Genomic DNA, 19,914 nt, shown 5'->3' on the forward strand with positions numbered 1-19,914 from the left:
AGAAATTAATATCGCCTACAATGTCCTACAATGTACACAATCTATGTGCATCCTGTATCATGCTCCATCTGTGCCAGCGTACATGGGCACTGCAGCTGCATCTGGTCGTTTTTGCGTAAATGGCCCCGTATGTGCGCTTTTAGACAAACAATAAGGTTAAAATGTGGATAGGCGTGCTGGGCTGGTTCAAACTGGGGGCCGGTGAATGGAGGTCAGCGCAGACAAGTGTGTGAGTCTCTGCGGTGAGACAGAAAGGGGGAGAGGGAGGACGGACAGCGGCCAGCCGCCTTCAAAAATGGCGTCTCCGGAGGAAAATGAGTAAAAAATATAAAAACGCGGCCTACTTTCTTAGCAATTCTTTGGTCGATTTTTAAGGCTTTTTTGCACCTAGTTTGCAGTTTCCCCGGTGTACGTAAACTTGCTTCGTCTTTGAATGGATTAGCAAAAGAAACCCAAAAGGAGAACGCTCAGTTGGGAAAATAAAGGCAGCCCTGTGTTATTCGGATGCGTCGTTCCTGACAGCTAGCATCTGCTGCTAAGGCTAACTACTGCTCTGCTACCGGAGGAGGGGGTGGGAACCATTTGCACGCGAAGAAAAAAGATTTTAGAAACTGGAGATTTCTTTGCTCATCTGTGGGGAATGGTTAATATCAACGTGGCCGGTCTATTCTAGTTGTTTTAGGCGCTAGCGGGGTAGCAAAAACTAGCCTTAAGAAAGGGGAGGAGAAACGGAGAAAGAGGACGCATTCAAATCAAATGTTTGTCATCGCCTCGTCTATCACCGGTGTAATCGGCGGCATCTTCATCATGAACATAACCCATTTTGGAGCATATCTGCGCTGGAGGAAATGATAAACGTGAACGGCGAAGGATACGGAGAGGGTTTTTTGGAGGTGGTTGGATTATAACCCCGTAGACCCCCCTCTTTTCATCTAGCTTTCTCCTCCTCCCCACCATTTCTCTTTCAATATGCTGTTTTCCACTCCTGACGACTTGCTTATGAAACCGGGGAAAATAGCCTGAAACAGAGAACGGGAAAGACTACATTTTTCCGTAATATTCTGTTCTGCGACGTTGCATTCGTCCTCGCGCTCACATTGATTGTTCAAGACATAAATGGATAGGAATTACCCGGGAACAGGATTTGGCGATTTGGGCGCAGGAGCAGGATGGAGTTACGAGAGATCGGCAAAAGCAAGGTATGCATTGGATTCAGACAATGTGCACGCATCACTAGTGCTTTGCAGAGCACGATGTGACCTATGTAAACAAATTGTCGCCTCTAGCTTCTCAAGGAGGCATGGGCAGCCATAATGTGCAGTGCATTGTCATCTAAACACTTGCATAGTAATAATATTCTAAACAGCAATGGAGCAGGGGTGGGCGGGGTGGTGAAACGAAAGGTTGGGGATAGAATTGAATGTGATTGACAGGCGTGGGTTAGGTAGACCTGGCGGGGTGGAGGAGGCGGTGATGGTGGAGGTGGGGGGATGTCTGGAGCATCCATAGGAATTATTGTTCCCTGTGTGCAGGCCTGGACACATAGCCCCATAGATAAATTCATAGGACTAATGGGAACTGTGAGGAGTGCAAACGCATCAAACCGGGCACAGTATTCCCGTTAGAAACACGCGCACATGTTCTGTGAAACCTAACTATTTGCACTATTATTTCTGAATGGTCATAAACTAACATTTAAAAATTTGGTGGACAATTCCGCAGCAGAAAGTGGCTATTTCGTATACCTATTTGCTACAGCGTCATTCGGGCATTTAGATGCTTGGGAGACATTTTGCGGCTAAAGATGAAAAAACAACATATTGATGTCAAAGGTATTATAAAAAAAAGCATACAGTTGTGAACTCCACCGCCATGAAGAATATGAAGACATTGTATGGACTGTACATGGAGGCTCTTTTAGCCTCACGTTATGTTAGCCTAAATGCTAGCGTCATGATCTGAGGCCTGTCCAGGCATCACTGCGTCTGTGTAGTTGCAATACAGGATCGTTTGAATTCTGCTGGCGACGTGGTCAAATTTACAATGCAATAACAACGTAAATGCCATTTGTGACTACAAACTCCACAGGCTGCTTGTGTTTGTTTGCAGCTTAGCTTGCATTTGCGTCGACTCACATCCAGCTGTTAGCCGCATCAACATATTGATTGGTCGCGGAAACATAGACTGAAATTAAAATTGGGCAGTTTGCATAAACAAACGGAGACAATAACAAATTAAGTCTAAACGTTCATGAGGTATATTTACTTTATTTAATTATCCGATCATGCATTTTGGGCCTACGCTGTCCACCTTTTTTCCGTTTTGGGGCTAGGTGGTGCTACGAGCCGAATAAATGCTAACATGAACAGCAAGGCATTTCATCTAAGAGCAATGACATGCACTTGCACATTGTAGCAGTGTGATAGGTCGCATGGCAATAAAATATGACTAAAATGGTTGATTAGAATTATGAGATCAAATTGCATAATTTGTCATTATAATGGATGCAGTTGTATACAATGGTACTTTGGGGGCAAACTATTTTAGCTGGTAACAATTCATGTAGGACACAAAAGCTGGTAACAATTAATTTAGTATACAAAATACTTGACTAAATCTGTAATTAACTAACTAATTAGTTATAAAGACTAATCTATGTGCCAAATCACATCGTATGTTAATATCCATGATGTTATTGCAACTATTTTAATATAATAAACATAATAAACATGATTCATCTCTGTATACTATTTTAGTAATTCATTTAGTAATTAATTCTATTGTGGTAAAGGGGAAAAAAACAAAAAAAACAACAAATCATGCATCTACTCCTCAAATTTGTCTTTCTTCATAGTCTTGTATATGGGAGTTCAAGATCATCCCATCCTGAGTCGGAGCTTCTTCACAGACAAGCCTATGCCACCCCACACCCTCTGCAGGGCTATGCCACCAATCACCACCCAGGGAGCTCTGGACAAGGCGGAGCTTGGGGAGCAGCTGGACGGAGTTTGGGTAAGATAAATGTCATACCTTCTATTGTGGCTGTCCATATGAACCTCATTTTAATCTTGTTAAGACACACACACACACTATATGTGTGTGTGTGTGTGTGTGTGTGTGTGTATATATATATATATATATATATATACACACACACACACACACACTTGCATTGACATGTTTAGAATGCTATGTGATTTAATATAGATTTGATTAACACAGCACATTACTGAAAACATGAAATTAGCAAATTTGTAAATTATAATGTTTGTTTTATGTCAATAAAGGTCTGTCCGGCCTCTTTGACACTGGCCTGCACCATGCAAGCCCTGCAGCACCTGATGCCTCCGTCATGAACCTGATTTCAGCGTTGGAGTCACGGGGTCCCCAGCCTCCACCCTCTGCTTCTTCCCTTCTTTCTCAATTTCGCACACCATCCTGGCAGACCGGTGAGATCACGTCTTGTTTATTTGACAATTAAGATTATTCAAAATCAAGGACTTAAAAAAAAATTAAATAATTAATTCAATGCATTTTTTTTTTAATTTTTTTTTTTAATGAAACTGCGTGCTTGATTTGAAGTAATTTCCAATTTGTCTTCCTTTTTCAAACAGCAATGCACACGCCTGCTCCTCCTGAGCTATTCATCTCTGGAGCCCTTCCTGGCTCTGGGTCATTCCCCTCCTCCTCAGCTTTGTCAGCCTATCAGCACCCAGCATCATTCTCTAGTCGTTCCTTCCCTGCTGCATCTCTTTCCCTTCAGGACACGCCCACATTTAGCCCCACATCCAATGGTCTGCTCTCCCCTCACGATCCTCTCCTCCATATCAAGGCCCCTTCACAGTCCAGCTTGGGTTTTGACAGACTCCTATCATCACAGGGTGCTGCTGCAGCTGCTTACAGAGGCAGCCAAGATCCCACGGGAGCTACATCTGCCCAGGCATCCTCTGCCAGACACCTGCAGTCACACCAGTTCAACTTGCTGTCATCTCAGCTTCAAGACCAGTCGTCACAGCTGTACAATGCATCAGTATTCTCATCAGCCCAGGCTCAACCACAGTCCCAGTCCCAGTCCAACTCTGCTCAGGAGCGGGCCGTACCACGCCAGGACAGCGTCATCAAGCACTACCAGAGGCCCACACCCTCACAGTCTCAGCTCTCCTCTTCTGCTGCTCATTCTCTGCAGCACTACCTCAGCTGTGGAGGGGCAGGATACCAGCAGATAGCCACCCACCACAGACATGCAGGCCTTTCTTGCAGCCCGCTGGGTGATCAGAGCCCCTCTTCAGACCACAAAAGCTCCTCTCGCACTGAACAGTATCGGCCAATTATACAGCCTCCATACTCCTCTTCCTCATCTTCATCATCAGCAGGGAAAGGTTCAAAAAGCAGTTCCAGCAGTGGTTACTCCTCTGCCAGTTCAGCATCATCCTCACGGACTCCACACACCCCTCCTTCTGCTTCCTCCACCTCCTCCTCTTCATCATCCTCCTCTGCCACCTCTGGGGCTCATCCTTCAAATGCAATCCCCACCTCCAGCTCCAGCGCTGCCCCATCCAGACAGCAGCCCCCACCTCAACCTGCTCCACCACCCCCAGCCCCTCAACCACAACCGCAAGCATCCTCTACTTCCACGTCAGCTCCTCAGTCTCTTCCTAAATCCTGCCTGTCAGGATATGGTTCCCCTGTGCCACCTGTGAAGACCCCCACTTCTGCTCTAACAGGCCAGACTCCGCCACAACAACAGGCTCAGTCCTACTCCCCCAGTCAGCCTCCCACTTCACATTTGACTCAGTCATATGGAGGCTTTAGTTCCCCACAAGCCCAAGACCTGAGCTCAGGTACCGCGGGGAAGGGCTATGGCAGTCTAGGTGGGCGAAGCCAGTCATACTCTGCTGACATTTATGGCACAGATTCTGCTTATGGTTCACTCCCGTCCTCTCTGGGTGGAGCTGGAAGCCCATCACTAGGTTATGGGGCAACAGGTCACTCCCCTGCCCTTTTACGGTCAAGTGGCTCATCAGGAAGTGGAGCTTCAGGTGGTGGAAGCAGTGGAACAGGAAATGGTAATTCTGGTTCTGGAGCTGCTGGAAGCAGTCTAACCAATGACAGAGGAGGGACAGGTAGTGGCAGTGGTTCTTACCATATTCCTGATTCAAGCCCCTCTCCATCAGGTAACTCAAGTATTATACGACCTGGTTTACACTCCCCGGTGCCTGCCTGTCCCACTCAATCTCCTGGTGGCCCTGGATCTAATAAATATATATCATCAGTTCTATCTCCCACCTTTTTGTCTTCCCCTCAAGGATACCCTGACACCAGAGGCCCTAGCTCTCAATCTCAGTCCTATCACAACACCTCCTCAAAGACGAAGACTGACACTTCCATGCTTGGGGTTGGGACCCAGAGATCCCAAGAAGAAGTTGATGATGATGAGGAGTTTTTGATTCAGCATTTGCTGCAAGCCCAAGCAAGTCCAGCCCCCCAGACAGCTCACCACCACTCTCAACAACAGCAACAGCCATCCCAACAGACCCAGCCCCCACCCCAGGCAGTACCCTCGACCACAGAGTCAGGCAAAGGCCTAAGTTATGATATGAGTAAGAGTTCAGAGGAGAGGTACCACCCTCAGAGTGTCATCCGCACACACAGTGCTACATCCAGCAGTGGGGCAGGGTCTGGAGCCATCTCAGGCCTGGACACACAGTTAGAGATGTCACTGAAGAAGCAGCAGCACCATCACCAACAGCAGCAGCCGCAGAGGAGCGAGAGGTCTGTGGGCAGCAGCCGGAGCAGTGGAGGCAGAAGCAGTAACGAGCAGGTGCACTCCCATCTCCATCATCATGAGAGTCTAAGCTCTGTAGTCCATTACGGTCGCGGTGACCCCTACTCCCAGCACTCCCTCACTCCCCAGCACACCTCGCACAATCAGCACGTCTCCTCACACTCTCAGCTTCCTCACACTCAAATGGATCTCCAGAAGAAATCACAGGAGCGTGCTGAGATCCCTTATCCCAGAAAAACACCTGAAGTCCAGCAGCAGCATTCTCAGTCTCAAGGGTCTCTCATTGACTCCCCCACGGATCAGTCACGCCAGCCGCCCCACCTTCTCCAATCAGTGCTGTCTCACACGACCCGGAACAAGCTTGAGCCCCATCAGCAGCATCATAAAATGGACTCTCACAGGCAGCACCCACAGCACCATAAAATGGACAGCCATCAGTCACATCAGCAGCATGCAAAATTGGACTCTCATTCTCAGCACCAACCACACTCCAAGATGGAACCACATCAACATCAGCATCACAAGATGGACTCTCACTCCCAGCAGCAGCATTCTATTAGCCAACAGCAGGCTGTACTGGAGAACGCTGCTGGGAGACTGGGACAACAAGCTGTACTGGAGAGCACTGCTGGGAGACTTGGCTCTTCCAAACACCAGACTCCGTCCCAATCACAGACCACTCAACTCCAGCTTCAGCTCCAGTCCCAAGCTTTGGAGGTGGCAGCGGCTCACTACAACCACGGCCCTCCTCCTCATCAGCACGAACAGAGCCAAGTGAAGCAGAGCTCTGTCGTGTCGTCTTTAGACATGCTGGAGCGCTCACTATCGCAGACATCCAGCACAGATGTGGAGGACAGACGAGGAGGGAGTGGGGGGCGGAGCAGTGGTAATAGTGAGCGACACAGACAACAGGAGCAGCAACAGAGGCAGCATCCACCTCACCATCACTCCACCTCTGAGCTGCACTCCTTTCTGTCTGAACCTGATATCGGCCTATCCACCCCTTCTCACATGCACCACCTGTCGCAGCACCACCCACAAACACAGCAGCACCCCAGCTCTCAGCACCAACACCCCCATCACTCTCACCCCCAGGCCCCGCATCCCCACCACATTCCCCCCTCTGCCTCAGGCCACTCTCAACCAGAGCAGCCACCTCTCTCCACCCAGCTCACCCCCCAGCAGAGTCAGTTAGACCAACAACGCTCGGAGCAGCATCAGTTTGACACAGTCAGCCCTGTGGAAAAGGCTGACCAAAACCAACAAAGTAACCGTTTTGTACCGCTGACATCCATCTGCTTCCCTGACTCGCTACTTCAGGATGAGGACCGCTCCTTTTTTCCTGGGATGGAGGATATGTTTTGTGCTGAAGACTACAAGTCAAGCTGTGCCGGGGGAGCAGGACCAGGGCAGGGGGAGATGAATGAAAGTCATGCAGGTCCAGAGGCTATTGAATCTATGAAAGCGGCACAAAGTACAGCAACACCGGGAGCAGGGAGTACTGGTAGCTATGACATGATGGGTCACCATGGGAACCAGGGATATGAACCTTACTGTCATGGCCTAGAGGAACCCAGCAACAACACTATGACCCTTGACTTGGACTCCCTGAAAACCCACGAGCTCCCCTCTACTGTGAACACTGAACAGCTTGGTTTAATTCAGTCTCAGCCTCCTGCTCTGGGAATGACGGCAAATAGTGCTGGACCTAACAACAACGGTGCAAAGCTGACCACAGGACCAGGAGGAACTAGTTCTGGTACTGGCTCAGGGGGGCTCCAATCTCCTATTTTCTGCTCCTCTCGTCCCAAGAAGCTTCTAAAGTCTAGCTCTTTCCACCTGTTGAAGGAACGGCGTGACCCTAACACACTACCTAAAAAGAGTTATGCACAGGAATACGAGTTTGAGGATGATGAGGACAAGGCTGACCAACCAGCTGACATCCGGTTGAATAGCAGAAGACTTCCAGACCTTCTACCTGACTTGGTATCGAGCTGCAGAAAGGCAGGAGCAGGTGGCTCTCTCAGTCCTTTGATGGGGGATATTGACTTCTATCACTCATCTGGCTACTCGTCTATAGGTTCACACACTCTCATGCCTCAAGAGGGCCCTAAGAAGAGAGGTCGAAAGCCCACTAGGCCCAAGAGAGAAGGCCCCCCACGGCCGAGAGGCAGACCCCGTATACGACCAATGCCTGAGCCATACACACCACGTGGAATGCTCAGTGAGATGGGTGGGTCTGTGGGTGCTGGAGGAGGTTTCAGTGTAGAAGGACGAGGTAGGGGTCGTGGGCGTGGGAGCAGAGGGCGTGGAGGACGAAGAGAAGACATGTACATTGAAATGAGCTCAAAGCAGGAGCACCTGCACCACCATCCCCTTCATCCACAACAGTCACAGCAGCAGCTGCACCAACAGCCACCACAGCATGAGCCGATCCCACCTCTGAAGGTCAGTCATACTTAATGAGATTTTTTACAAATGCTTGAATATGTGAATATTACTTCTGTCTTGTTCCTTCCCCTTTTTAATGTATTTTATGGCAAGTAAATAAAAAAAAGTTATATTAATTCTGAAGTAAAAATTAAAATGTGTGCTTATACCTTTACATATACATTTTAATTTTTGCCTTTCTGAATTCTCTAGATTAAATTACCAATTGGTACAATGTCCTCATCGGATTCACTGCTAAGGACAGACTCTTTGTCTGGTACTGATCCTGGTATGTCTGATGGCTCTGTGGGCTCTGCTCCCTCTCTGGGTCTAAGCCCAGGACCACAGTGCAGCAGTGACGGCTCCAGAAATCATGAGAAGAACAAGCATAAAAGCCACATGATGAGTGAAAGTGTAGATGAGGAAGGCATGGGAGAAAGGGTAAGCTCTAACAAACTTCATTATAAGTGTGTCTATTGTGTTGACTTATGAATATGTTTTAACCATTTTCAGGGCGATGACAAGGATTCCAAGGCAGGCTTTGTTGCTTCCTTTTTGGACTTTCTTAAAACTGGGAAGAGACCTCCAGGACTGGATATTTCCCCTGGAATGGAACATGACAATGGTGAAAGTTCCCCATGTAAACCTGGTGGGCTGCGCCCCCTCTCCCCTGCTCCTCCTCCACCACCTCCACCTCCACCCTTTGGGGATAGTGAGGGCAATGGAGGCCTGGCCCTGGGCAGCTGCCCCAGCCCAAAGCGTCTAGAGGACGAGTTGAAGAGGAACCTGGAGACACTGCCATCCTTCTCCTCTGATGAGGAGGACTCTGTTGGCAAGAACCAGGACCTTCAGAAGAGCATCTCCTCAGCTATTTCTGCTCTGTACGACACACCACAGCTGACCGCCAGCCTGCAGCCCCCATTGCCGCCTCCTCCACCTCATCAGCCACAACCACAGCCCACACAAGCTCCTCTGACCCCCAATTTGCCCCCACCTGCCCTGAGCCCACAGCCACTACATACCCCTCACACCCAACCACCGTCAGAAGAACAAGACATCATGCGAGCGGAGGAACAGGACACGGTGGAGAGCAGAGAGGAAACTGAGCAAAGGAGCATGGGAAGGGAAGAAGAAAGTGACATGACGGATGAGAGGGAGCCTCAGCTACAAACTCTGGGTGTTCCAAAGAATGAAGGTACAGTATGCTTTCCCCCCTTTGTATTACAGATGACACTCAACTCGATTGTACCATAATCTTGTCTTTGTACATAATTGATATTTATTTGCTACTTTAAGCTTGGAACAGTTATAAAAATGATACTATAGTTTATTCAAATTTGAAGACATTAAAATCTGTAAATGGAAACAGCTTTTAATAGAAATGCAAACATACAACTTGAGCTTAAACTTCTGTGATTGTTCACAACTGCTTTAAGCTTTTGTAAACAGATTAGTTTTTGCTTTGTCTATATTTCAGAATCTCTTCCTGAAGACTCTGCAGCTCCAGCAAGTCCCGAAGGTCATTCTGCACCTCCCTCCACCGCGTCGTCCTCCTCCCCCTCTCACTCCCCACTGCCACCCCTGTCCCTGCCCTCACCCCCTGCTGTTGCAGAGGTCCCGCAGCAGAGCTCCGAACCTCCCACCACAGGTCCTCCATCACCTCCAGTCTCCCTACCTCAGCCTCCCTTGACTCCTCCACAACCCCCTGCCCCCTCTGCCCCTCCTGCTTCTTCTGCACCTCCTACACAGACTCCCCCACCTGCACCCACTGCTCACAAGGAGTCCCCCACACCTTCTCCAGAGTCACCAGCCTCCCCCGAAGAGCGCCCTCCGCCTAAAATCACCTCCTTGCACCTGGCACAGAAGCAGGAAGATGCTGCCATTGCTGGGGAGAGCGAAGAGGATGAGAGTGAAAGTGGAGGAGAGGGCATTTTTAGGGAACGAGATGAATTTGTGGTGCGAGTGGAAGACATTCGCACACTCAAGGTAAATTTTTTTGTTTGGGAACAGCTTTAGCAAGTACCTTGAAACATTTATTTAACAATACTGTCTTTAGCTGGCCCTGCAAACTGGCCGGGAGCCCCCGCCTATATGGAGGGTGCAGAAAGCTCTGCTACAAAAATTTAGCCCAGAGATCAAAGATGGACAAAGGCAGTTCTGTGCCACAAGTAATGTGAGTAAATTTTTCATCATTTCAAAGGCGTTGCAAGTTCTGGGAATGAAGAAAGAAATAGAATGAAATGCTATAGTATTTCTTTATTAATCAACTGTTGTTTTTTTTTTGTTGTTTTTTTACCTTTTAGTACCTTGGCTATTTTGGTGATGCAAAGAGGCGGTACCAGCGAATTTATGTAAAGTTTTTGGAAAATGTCAATAAGAAGGACTATGTCAGAGTCTGCTCCCGCAGACCTTGGCGCAGGACTACACCAGTCAGGTATAGAAATCATCTTTGTTCATATTTTAGTATGTGTCATGTTTAGAAGAGCACCATAATTGTAGACTTTCAGGCCTTTTGTATCAAGCTTGAAGAGCTATAAAAAATTTTCTTGTGCACAGGCGGCAGAGCCTCCCCAGGATGGCGTCCCCTCCTACAATACAGCCACCATCTAGAGCCCATGAAAAAGAGGAGAGAGTAGCTCCACCTGTCCAGCGCGAAGCACCAGAAAAGGCCAAAACACCCACACCTCCCACGTCAGTCCCCCCAACAACTGTGACACCCACCATCACAACAAAAGAACCCAGGGAGAGAAAGGAATCCCCTGTTCAAGCTGTGCCCAAAGCCAAGGAGAAAGACAAAGTGAGAGAGCCTGAGCGAGAGAAAGAGAGGGAGAAGAGGGTACAAGTGCAGCAAGAGAAGGTTGAAAAACGTGCTATGGACCGTGGAAGAGTAAAGGAGGAACGGAAACCAGTGGAACGAAAGGAAAAGACTGAGCGTCCACCTAAGACCAAGATGGCCAAAGTGAAAGCAGAGCCGCCACCCAAGAAGAGGAAAAAGTGGCTGAAAGAAGTAGCTTCATCATCAGACTCAGACTCCTCTGACGATGCACCCAGTGAAAATGAAAGTAAGACTGTGCTTTAGGACTGATATCTTTTTATGGAATGTCTACATACATGCATACATACAATGTAAGAACATTTTTATAATGTTTTTTTCCCCCCTTACAGTGCCTGTTAAAGGTGGTGTCAATAACCGTGCCATGAGGGAAATGTTTAGGAGCTATGTGGAGATGCTGGTCAGCACAGCCCTGGACCCAGACATGATCCAAGCTCTGGAGGACACAGATGGTGAGGACCATAGTCGACATGGCTTCATATAGAATGCAACGTAATATGAATAATCAGGAATGACAATAACAATATATTGTTATTCATAAGCTCATCGTCTTTTCATCAGTTCTTGCCAGCCCTGCCTGACTGAAATCTTTTAGTGCATTGGCTATATAGACAAAGAAATTTGTATTTCAAATAGACTTTCCATTTCTAACCTTTGTTCTGATCATCCCCTTCAACTTACTGATGATCTAGTACAACAATGTTTCAAATTTCATATTATACATTTTTTAACTGTCACACTTTTTCTGTTTGGCTACTAGATGAGCTGTATCTTCCTCCAATGAGGAAGATTGACAGCATCCTCAGTGAACAGAAGCGGAGATTATTGCGGAGAGTCAACATGAGTTCCCAGCACCAGGTAATTTCTAAATCTTTATTCTGCTTTTAATATAGCCTTTATTCCAATTTGACTTAAATGTCCCAATATGGATTAGGTGTAGAATGGAGAAGAGCAGAATAGAGCATATTAAATGCTCCGATTGATAGATCTTGCATCATGATGCAAACCAGGAGAAGGGCTGCCAACTCTCAGGCAGTCGCTGTGAGACTCACTTATTTGAGTCCCTTCACACGCTCTCCTGATGTCTCACTCTGGAAAATAATATTGAAGAAAAAAAAATTCTACCCATTTCCTTAAATTGAAAACAGGCACTGTAATGGGAGGATAATAGAATTTTATGACCATTTTTGAGTAAAACAGCTGATCTAATGAATGGTACAAACATCGCACGTGTTCCCACGGATAGTGGCAGTGCACACATGGGCTCCTTATGAATCAATAGTCTGTAAACATTAAAGGTACATTTCTCTATGATTATTTGACCTATCAATATGACTTAAAAACTACAAACCATCTCCTCTTCCCCATCCATGTTCAACTTGGGCTCATTTTGTTGTGCAGCAAATTAGGTTTATTTGGACAGTTGGGCAGCATTTCTTTTTTTTTGTGACAGTTTTGAGTAGTTGATCAGATGCAATACATGCTGTGGCCATTAAATGTTAAAGCAGATCACATTTTTGTCATTGTATTTAGCTGTTACTGGCAAAGTCACATTTGCTGACGTGGACTAAACTTCAGGAGTATTATGAAGAGGGGAGGGTCCAAATGCCAAGAACCTCCTCTGGAAGTTCTTTTTAGTCAGTCATCTTAACAACCTGTTAAAATGCGTGAAACTTTCTATTTTAATACAAAATCTCATGGGGACATTTTAGTTGTTAAGTATTTTTCACAGTCCAACAGCAGTGCTGCTTAAATCTTATAGGACTTAGTGCCAAATAATAAGCGTTCCTGGCTGCTGTGTGACTTTGTGTTAAAGTGTGCCGATCCGCTGACAGTAACTACCTATATAGACCTAACCAGGCTTGGGCCCCACCGAAATCTCACTCCAAGCTTTGGGGAAAAGTGGGCAGCCGTGCAGTATATACTTTGTTGTGAAATAAATGTAAGGTCTAAAAAGATTTTTTTTTAAAAAGGTAATATTTTTTTCAACCCCACTGTCATCTCAGTTTTTCAAAATGTGTAACTGAAAATCATGGAGGGTTCAAAATCTCCAGCTTCATGCTAACCATGCTAGCACAATAACTGCAAATGCCAGTTCCTGAGTGAAGTCAGAGTCTGCTGCTGTTGTCTGAATTTCAAAAATGTAAATGTTGAGATAGGCCAACAGGGCATGTGAAATATAAATTTTTTGCAGAAAATGTATTAAGTACAATGATTAAAGTTGTCTAATCTTGTACATTTGAACAGTGATTTTGATTAATGGTTACGTTACAAACAATGACACAATAAATTGAGTGCACACTCTTGTGGAGGAAAAGCTTCTTTTATTGGCCTCAATGGCTTTTTATGACTTCTTAAGGTGAATAAACATTTGTGTTGAGTAATTGTAATTCAAAACTGTTCAATTCAGAGTTGAAGGTGGCATTATAATTTTGCAACAACTGCAATATTTTCCACCAAGTTTTGCAACAGTTGTTATATTTTCCATTTTTGCATATAGTTTAAAATTAAAACTCTAAAAATATCACTTAATATCTTTTTCAATTTAACAGTCCATTCAGTTTTTGTGCAATACTTGAACCTCAACCAAGACATTTACATTTCTGATGGATTACCGTAACAGTCATTGAGCTAATGCTAGAAAATATTGAGATATAATTTTTTTGTCAGTGACCCACTCCTACTGAGAGCTGTACAAACATAATTTTACTGTTTATTTTTATTTATTTATTTATTTATTTTTAAACTTATGAACAACACTTTATCTGTCCTTGCACTCGTACAGGAGGTCCTGCACGCCTACCCGCAGATCATTGTGGACCCTCTGGATACTGGAGTAGTAAGGGTTCGGCTCAGTGGAGACGCATACAACCGCAAGACGCTCAACAGAGTGAAGAAGACCCTGCCTAAACCACAGGTAGGTCCCAGTGCAGAGCAGGGATGGGGAAATAAATATGTGATCCCTGCGATGACAATACAATCCATTTAACTCATTTTCACACACAGGCAGCTCAGTTTTATATTTATGTGTAATAATGGGCTTTAATGATGCCTTTATAACTCTTTAACAAAACTGTAATATTTCTAATGGTTCACATTTTTTTCATTTTTTATGTGTTGGAAAACCCAGGTGCTGTGTTTTTAAAAAAAAAAAAATATTTTTTTTATTTATTTCCTTTTTAGGACCTTAAGCTCTCATCTGAGTCATATCGGATCTACAGTCTCTACCACTCCCTTCACCATTATAAGTACCACACCTTCTTACAATGCAAGAAGGAGGTAAGTATACATACTGTACATATTTTTGCATATTTGTTACATAGCAAGTAGTTTAACTTGAAATGGTGGTTTTCATATTCTTGCACAGAAGGGGGCATTACAATTATGTGATATTTTATTATTGTATCCACTGTGAAGCGACTTTGAGTGTCCTGAAAAGTGCTATATAAATAAAATGTATTATTATTATTATTATGAGCATTTTCATGGGATATCCACGATGATGTAATATTTTGTAATTTATCCAATAGCCTCACCAAAAATCATAATTTACATGGGAAAAGAGAAACTTGCTAATAGGAATAGTAATTTTCCCTGCTCCTCTGCTCCCATGTAAATTCACCACTAAAGACCTGCACAATGTTGTCCTGTCATCTGAAATCCAGTAACAGTCTCACTTCATGAATGGACCTTTTCTGAGCTCGTGGTTTCTCTTGCAGACGCACACCATTGAGCAGGCGGCTGAGGACCCCGGCCAAGAGGAGGTGGTGCAGCAGTGCATGGCCAACCAAAGCTGGCTGGATACTCTCTTCACCTCTTTCATTGAGCTGCTCACACTTAGCACCAAAGCCTGAGTCTGCAGCAAACACATGGGAGGAGTATTCAAGTATTAAAAAGAAAAGGACAAGTCCCACTGTACAGCACCCGCCCTTCTTCAAGTCTCTAAGATCAGAGGATGATTTTTAAACCCACAATGGGGTCTGTTTAAACGGCCTCAGACAGTGGCTCTGTACTGTTTTCTGTTGTTGATCGACTTATGAAACGTCTTGCTTTGTGAAAAGCCCCTTTGGACTTTGGGGCATTGACAGGTCAAGAGAGAGACCTACCCCACATTGAGAATTACACATTGAAGGGACAATAATCAAGGAGCTGTATCTATAAGTCAATGAAAGAGCCACTGGCATCATGTTAACTGTGTGTCATACAGACAATAGTTCAAAGAGAAGCTTACGAGAACGCTTAGTTTTTACATAAATTATTTTTTTGAAAAGACTAACATCAGCTGTTGGCTTTTAAAAAGAGTGGACAAGGGTGAGAATGCTTTTTAAACTGTGTGTGTAGAGAGCGCCTTGAGCAATGTGAACATGGACTCTGGTAAGAAAACATCAACTGTGTTGAAAATGCTCATCTTGTTCAACATGAAGGGCAGCACCAGTAAGCTCTGTGATAATATATAAACACATTTTTATTATTTATATGAGGTTTTTAACTTAACTCACAAGCCGCTGGGTAGCTGCCCTAACATTTGAAATACCATTGAATTGCCACATCTTCAGTAAACAATCATAACCCACACCACCATGTCTTCCCTCTATACAAAAGAACAGATGTCGAGACAAACATTGTATCAAATACAGTGGGTGTAAAATATAACAAGATAAAACAGAAGGAAGAAACATCAAAAGGAGAATGGGAAACTCTGAATTTGAACTTGTTGTGTTTCAGTTCAATCATCCTTCATGCAGGTGCGATGGAAAAAGTGAACTGTTCATTTACTGTGTTGGAAGGAATATAAATAATATTTAAAGAGGAAATAGTCATTTCATTTTTATTATTTTGATGTCTGTGCATACTGACTTATTTTGAAAACAATCTAATTTTCCATAAAAAAGGAAAAAAAAAGATGTGTAAATATTGTATAGTTCTTGATGAAATTCTTTGTCCTTCTGTACATTAACTCTACTGTATTTGAGAAACAAATAAAATCTGCAAAGAGCATACACGGACCAGTTCCTCTTGGGTTTATACGGGTCATTTTCAGAGGCTACTGTGTTGATTCTCGTAAATTAATCTCGTAATTCTTTATTCTGGTGGTGGTTTTGTAGTAGACGCCACCTGGCGGCCATCCAGACGCACGTCATGTTTCGAAATCGAAACCGAATGTAGGAGTTTCCCCAGAAAGCCTCACCGGGAGAGCTATAAAACCACACTAACATTTCGGGCACAGATTCACTTTCTGTGATCAAGAATACGGCGTAGGCCTGTATCCAGGTAGGACTCTTCATTTGACCGTCTGTTTAATAAAATTTAGATATCAACTTTATGTTACTCGAGCTAAGGGACTTTAATGGTATTGATTGCTCTGGAAAGCAGAGAGTTCAGAGTTATTTTTTATGCATTTGAGTATATGCTGTACTGTCTTAAAGGCCTTTAGAGCTGCTGGTTCAAACTGACTGTAGTTTATGGAAAATAATGGCCTAAATACAAATGCGAATTAACAATGGAAGCTGTTTTTGTTGATAGTCTACATTATTGTTCAGTCTCATCCTAAAGGATATTCAGACTTCAGATGAACAAATGTCAATTACATTTTTGTAAACATTAGCACCTTAAAGTCAGGGATTATTACAATCATGAAACAAATGAATGGAAACAAAATTATAGCTGTAAGAGAAACGAGGTGAAAACTTCAACAATAGCTCTGTTTAAAAGGTAGCTGTATATAAAACAGCTTGGAATAGGATAACTGCAGAAGTGAGTTGAGGGTTCAGAGTCAACCATTATTGTCTGACACTGTTGCAAGTGGCCCTTGTGTTCTTTGTGCAGAGATGGCTCACTCCAGGCCCCTCCTCATGCCCTGGCTCAAAGATCAGATCAACAGTCAGCAGTATCCTGGAGTGGCCTGGACCAACCTGGAGCAGACGGAGTTCTCCATCCCCTGGAAACATGCTCTGCGGCAGGACTCCTCTGATACAGACATACTCATCTTCAGGGTAAGATTAGTACATTTTTGGTCAATTAAGTACCCCCCCCAAAAAAATGTACTAAAACTAAAAAATGAGTACTTCTTCCATAGGCGTGGGCAGAGGTCAGTGGAAATGGGCGTGCTCATGGCGACCCCTCAGTGTGGAAGAGGAATTTCCGCAGTGCCCTGAGAGCGAAGGGATTCAAAATGGTTTCTGACTGCAAGAATGATTCTGCTAATCCTCACAAGATCTTCAGATGGCCAGAAAGCACTAGTCCAACAGGTAAACCTACACTTTAATGTTGCAATTTTCCTGTTCTTATAGGAAGTTCCTGCTCAGGCTGATTTTCTGTGGGGCCTTTGTGATAGTGTTGCACACATTTTAGTTCGTGTAACATTATCTTGATTGGAACACTTCTCATTTCAGCCTTTGTTTGAATTAGACAAAAGCCTTTACTTCCATGTAGCTGTCAGTAATTATCAAACCTTATCTAGACAATTTTCACAAATAACTATTTTATTGCACATACAACGTATCCAACCACAACCCTTAATCCAGACTCATCTTTGTACTGTGTTGAAAATAAATTGCCTAATTTCCAGTCTATGTTTTTCACCCACAGCAAATTCTTTGTCTCCTGACCAGATGTTTGAAGATTTCCCCCTTCCTACACAAGAAGTAAGTACCTGTTGTTGTCCATTAGGCAATACTGGACATACACACAGTCACTAACTTTACATATTAGTTTCTGAAGCCAAGTTTCTTTTTTAAAAATTCTACATAAATTGTATTTTAATTTTTTATTTTATTTAAAGTACATATGATTTATATTTTAGTGAAATGTTTTATTAGGTTTATTTACCTTAAATACTTTGATTCTTATATCACTGTAATTTCCCCATTGTTGGACTAATAAAGGTTCTCTTATCTTAGAATAATATTATTAAATAAATATAATGCAAACTGTAAGTGTATTTACTTTTTTTTTTTATCTTAGAGCGAGCCAAATTTGGTGGAATATGTCTATGTCCCCCAGGATGTGTTTACAGGTAAATTCTTGTTTAGGTGATGTCCCCTTTGCTTGCCTATATTGTAACCATAACTTCACAATATAGATGCAGACCAGGCAGGCAGTCGTGACATCCTGCAGAAGTGTTTGGAGGGGCTGAATATTGGTCCTGAACCAGGTAAAATTCAGTGTTTTTTATTTTTTTTATTTTCTGTGCTGCAGTTAAAGCAGAAAGTATCTAACTTTTCCACAGAGGAGCCTCCTCCTGAGCAACAGCGCCTGGTGGAAGCGGATGTGATTGGAGCACATGTGTTGCGTGGGCAACAGCAGTATCCAGTCGGTGCTGGGGCTGCAGTGCATGGAGCTGGGTTGCTGGGGCAACCAGCACCGCCAGTGGAGGGGGCTGTGGGCGGGGCATATGATCAGGAGCGGACTGAGCAGTTCCTCCACACCATCAACCAGAGCAATGATGGAAATCATTTCAGTGAGTAGGAAAGAGCTGCTGTCACTCTAATGCATGGGTTTAGTTCAGTTATAAAATGGCATTCGTTTCCAGGAACAGTGCCTTAAAATGGCTTCTATATTCACATAATATATTGTTTTATATTTGTGGCGACATCCACTGTTAGTCACTCAAGTTTAGTTCCATAATTAAAAACTTCATAATCATTTAAATTTTCATGCGATGATTCATTCTCCTTGTTACAGAGACTGGATTCGGGATAAAAGTGTATTATCGAGGAAAGCTGGTGCTTGATCAGCAGATTCAGAATGAGTCAGGGGTGCGCATTGTCTACAGGTACAAACCCATTTTGCTTAGAACATTGTCATATTTATATAAATGACTAATGACCGTCTGTCTCTACCTTAGACCAAATCTTGTGGATTGTGCTGTCGATGCCAACTCAGGCCTGTCCCTGGTCTCTCTCCCGAACCCTCAGAACATGACAGACCAAACCCAGGCCAGTCTGACCCAGAAGATCCTGGACTCTCTGGGTTGGTTAGATGTGGGCGTGTCTGGTCACGTGGTGTACGGTCAGCGACATGGGGAAATCAAGGCTTATTGGAGCTTCTCAAACTTTGACCAGAGCGGAGAGCCTCAAGAGGTCTCTAAAGAGCCGCAAGCACTGTACATGTTTAAAGACTTTTTGAAAGGTGAGTGAGAAGATTTAAATCATGTTTAATTTGCAGTGACTCGTAACTACTACTAACTGCTACTACTAACCACTATCCTTGCAGGCATGTTGGATTTTATACATGGCAAAGAAAAGCCCCCTTGCTCATTGTTCTTTTGTTTGGGGGAGAAGTGGCCAGACCCTGTCAACAAGCCCTGGCATAAGAAGCTCGTCACAGTGGAGGTGAATGACATAGGTCTAACATAGACAGGGGGTCTTCAGCATGTCACCAACACTCAGGCAGAAGATGAACCCAGAAATGGTACATTCTGCTGCAAGATATTGCTGAAACTAAACATACCAATTGTATTTTTCTATCCCAGGTGGTGCTGACTTCAATGGAGATACTGAATAATTTAGCGGTGGAGGGAGGAGCCTCTTCTCTACAGTCAGTCGAGCTACAGATGTCACTGGAGGAGATGATGGAGATGTCCTGATACACGCCTGATGTCATTTCAATATTTTAGGGAGCCAGAAATCTATATTTTCCTTAACAATTCTTATCTTGATTCCAACAGTTCTATACAGAGAAAACAAAAATGGTGCTTTTAACATTAATAATAATTTTTAAAAAATTCGAATAATTGTACAGTAATAGCTTTTAATGAACATATGAATCATGCATTAATAACTTGATTTGATAGAATGGGTATTACACTTACTCTGGTGCAAAAATATAATTTATTTTATTTAAGTTTACATTGTATATATATTTG

The 19,914-nt window shown here is 44.1% G+C and overlaps 2 protein-coding genes across 3 annotated transcripts; both read left to right on the forward strand.

The window, feature by feature from the left end:
• The first annotated feature begins 112 nt into the window (after positions 1-112).
• prr12a (proline rich 12a) lies at positions 113-16,046 on the forward strand. Of its 2 annotated transcripts, XM_055229307.1 has the most exons (16): positions 113-1,199; positions 2,855-3,012; positions 3,288-3,449; positions 3,615-6,356; positions 6,402-8,233; positions 8,429-8,656; positions 8,729-9,410; positions 9,693-10,201; positions 10,272-10,388; positions 10,519-10,649; positions 10,772-11,277; positions 11,381-11,500; positions 11,809-11,906; positions 13,834-13,965; positions 14,232-14,327; positions 14,768-16,046. In XM_055229307.1, the coding sequence occupies exons 1-16, from the start codon at positions 1,117-1,119 to the stop codon at positions 14,900-14,902; spliced, it is 7,731 nt and encodes a 2,576-aa protein (XP_055085282.1). In that variant the 5' UTR covers positions 113-1,116; the 3' UTR covers positions 14,903-16,046. The 2 variants fall into 2 exon arrangements, with proteins under 2 accessions (XP_055085282.1, XP_033840531.1); XM_033984640.2 differs by having other exon boundaries at positions 3,615-8,233.
• A 199-nt stretch (positions 16,047-16,245) lies between these two features.
• Positions 16,246-19,635, forward strand: irf3 (interferon regulatory factor 3). The gene is made up of 11 exons (XM_033984936.2): positions 16,246-16,319; positions 16,875-17,041; positions 17,125-17,296; positions 17,637-17,692; positions 18,012-18,063; positions 18,130-18,201; positions 18,277-18,507; positions 18,732-18,822; positions 18,895-19,178; positions 19,263-19,381; positions 19,522-19,635. The coding sequence occupies exons 2-11, from the start codon at positions 16,877-16,879 to the stop codon at positions 19,633-19,635; spliced, it is 1,356 nt and encodes a 451-aa protein (XP_033840827.1). The 5' UTR covers positions 16,246-16,319; positions 16,875-16,876.
• The last annotated feature ends 279 nt before the right edge of the window (positions 19,636-19,914 follow it).

The sequence above is a fragment of the Periophthalmus magnuspinnatus genome, chromosome 19, assembly GCF_009829125.3.
Source record: "Periophthalmus magnuspinnatus isolate fPerMag1 chromosome 19, fPerMag1.2.pri, whole genome shotgun sequence".
Classification (NCBI taxonomy): Eukaryota; Metazoa; Chordata; class Actinopteri; order Gobiiformes; family Gobiidae; genus Periophthalmus; species Periophthalmus magnuspinnatus.

What these genes read in the sequence shown, in the direction of transcription:
- prr12a (XM_033984640.2), top strand. Translation starts at nt 1,117, where the DNA reads ATGGATAGGAATTACCCGGGAACAGGATTTGGCGATTTGGGCGCAGGA. An exon ending in CACACCATCCTGGCAGACCG is followed by an intron (nt 3,450 to 3,614) that starts GTGAGATCACGT and finishes TTTTTCAAACAG; the next exon opens with CAATGCACACGCCTGCTCCT. An exon ending in AGACCCTGCCTAAACCACAG is followed by an intron (nt 13,966 to 14,231) that starts GTAGGTCCCAGT and finishes TTTCCTTTTTAG; the next exon opens with GACCTTAAGCTCTCATCTGA.
- irf3 (XM_033984936.2), top strand. Translation starts at nt 16,877, where the DNA reads ATGGCTCACTCCAGGCCCCTCCTCATGCCCTGGCTCAAAGATCAGATC. An exon ending in GAATATTGGTCCTGAACCAG is followed by an intron (nt 18,202 to 18,276) that starts GTAAAATTCAGT and finishes ACTTTTCCACAG; the next exon opens with AGGAGCCTCCTCCTGAGCAA. An exon ending in GTTTAAAGACTTTTTGAAAG is followed by an intron (nt 19,179 to 19,262) that starts GTGAGTGAGAAG and finishes CTATCCTTGCAG; the next exon opens with GCATGTTGGATTTTATACAT.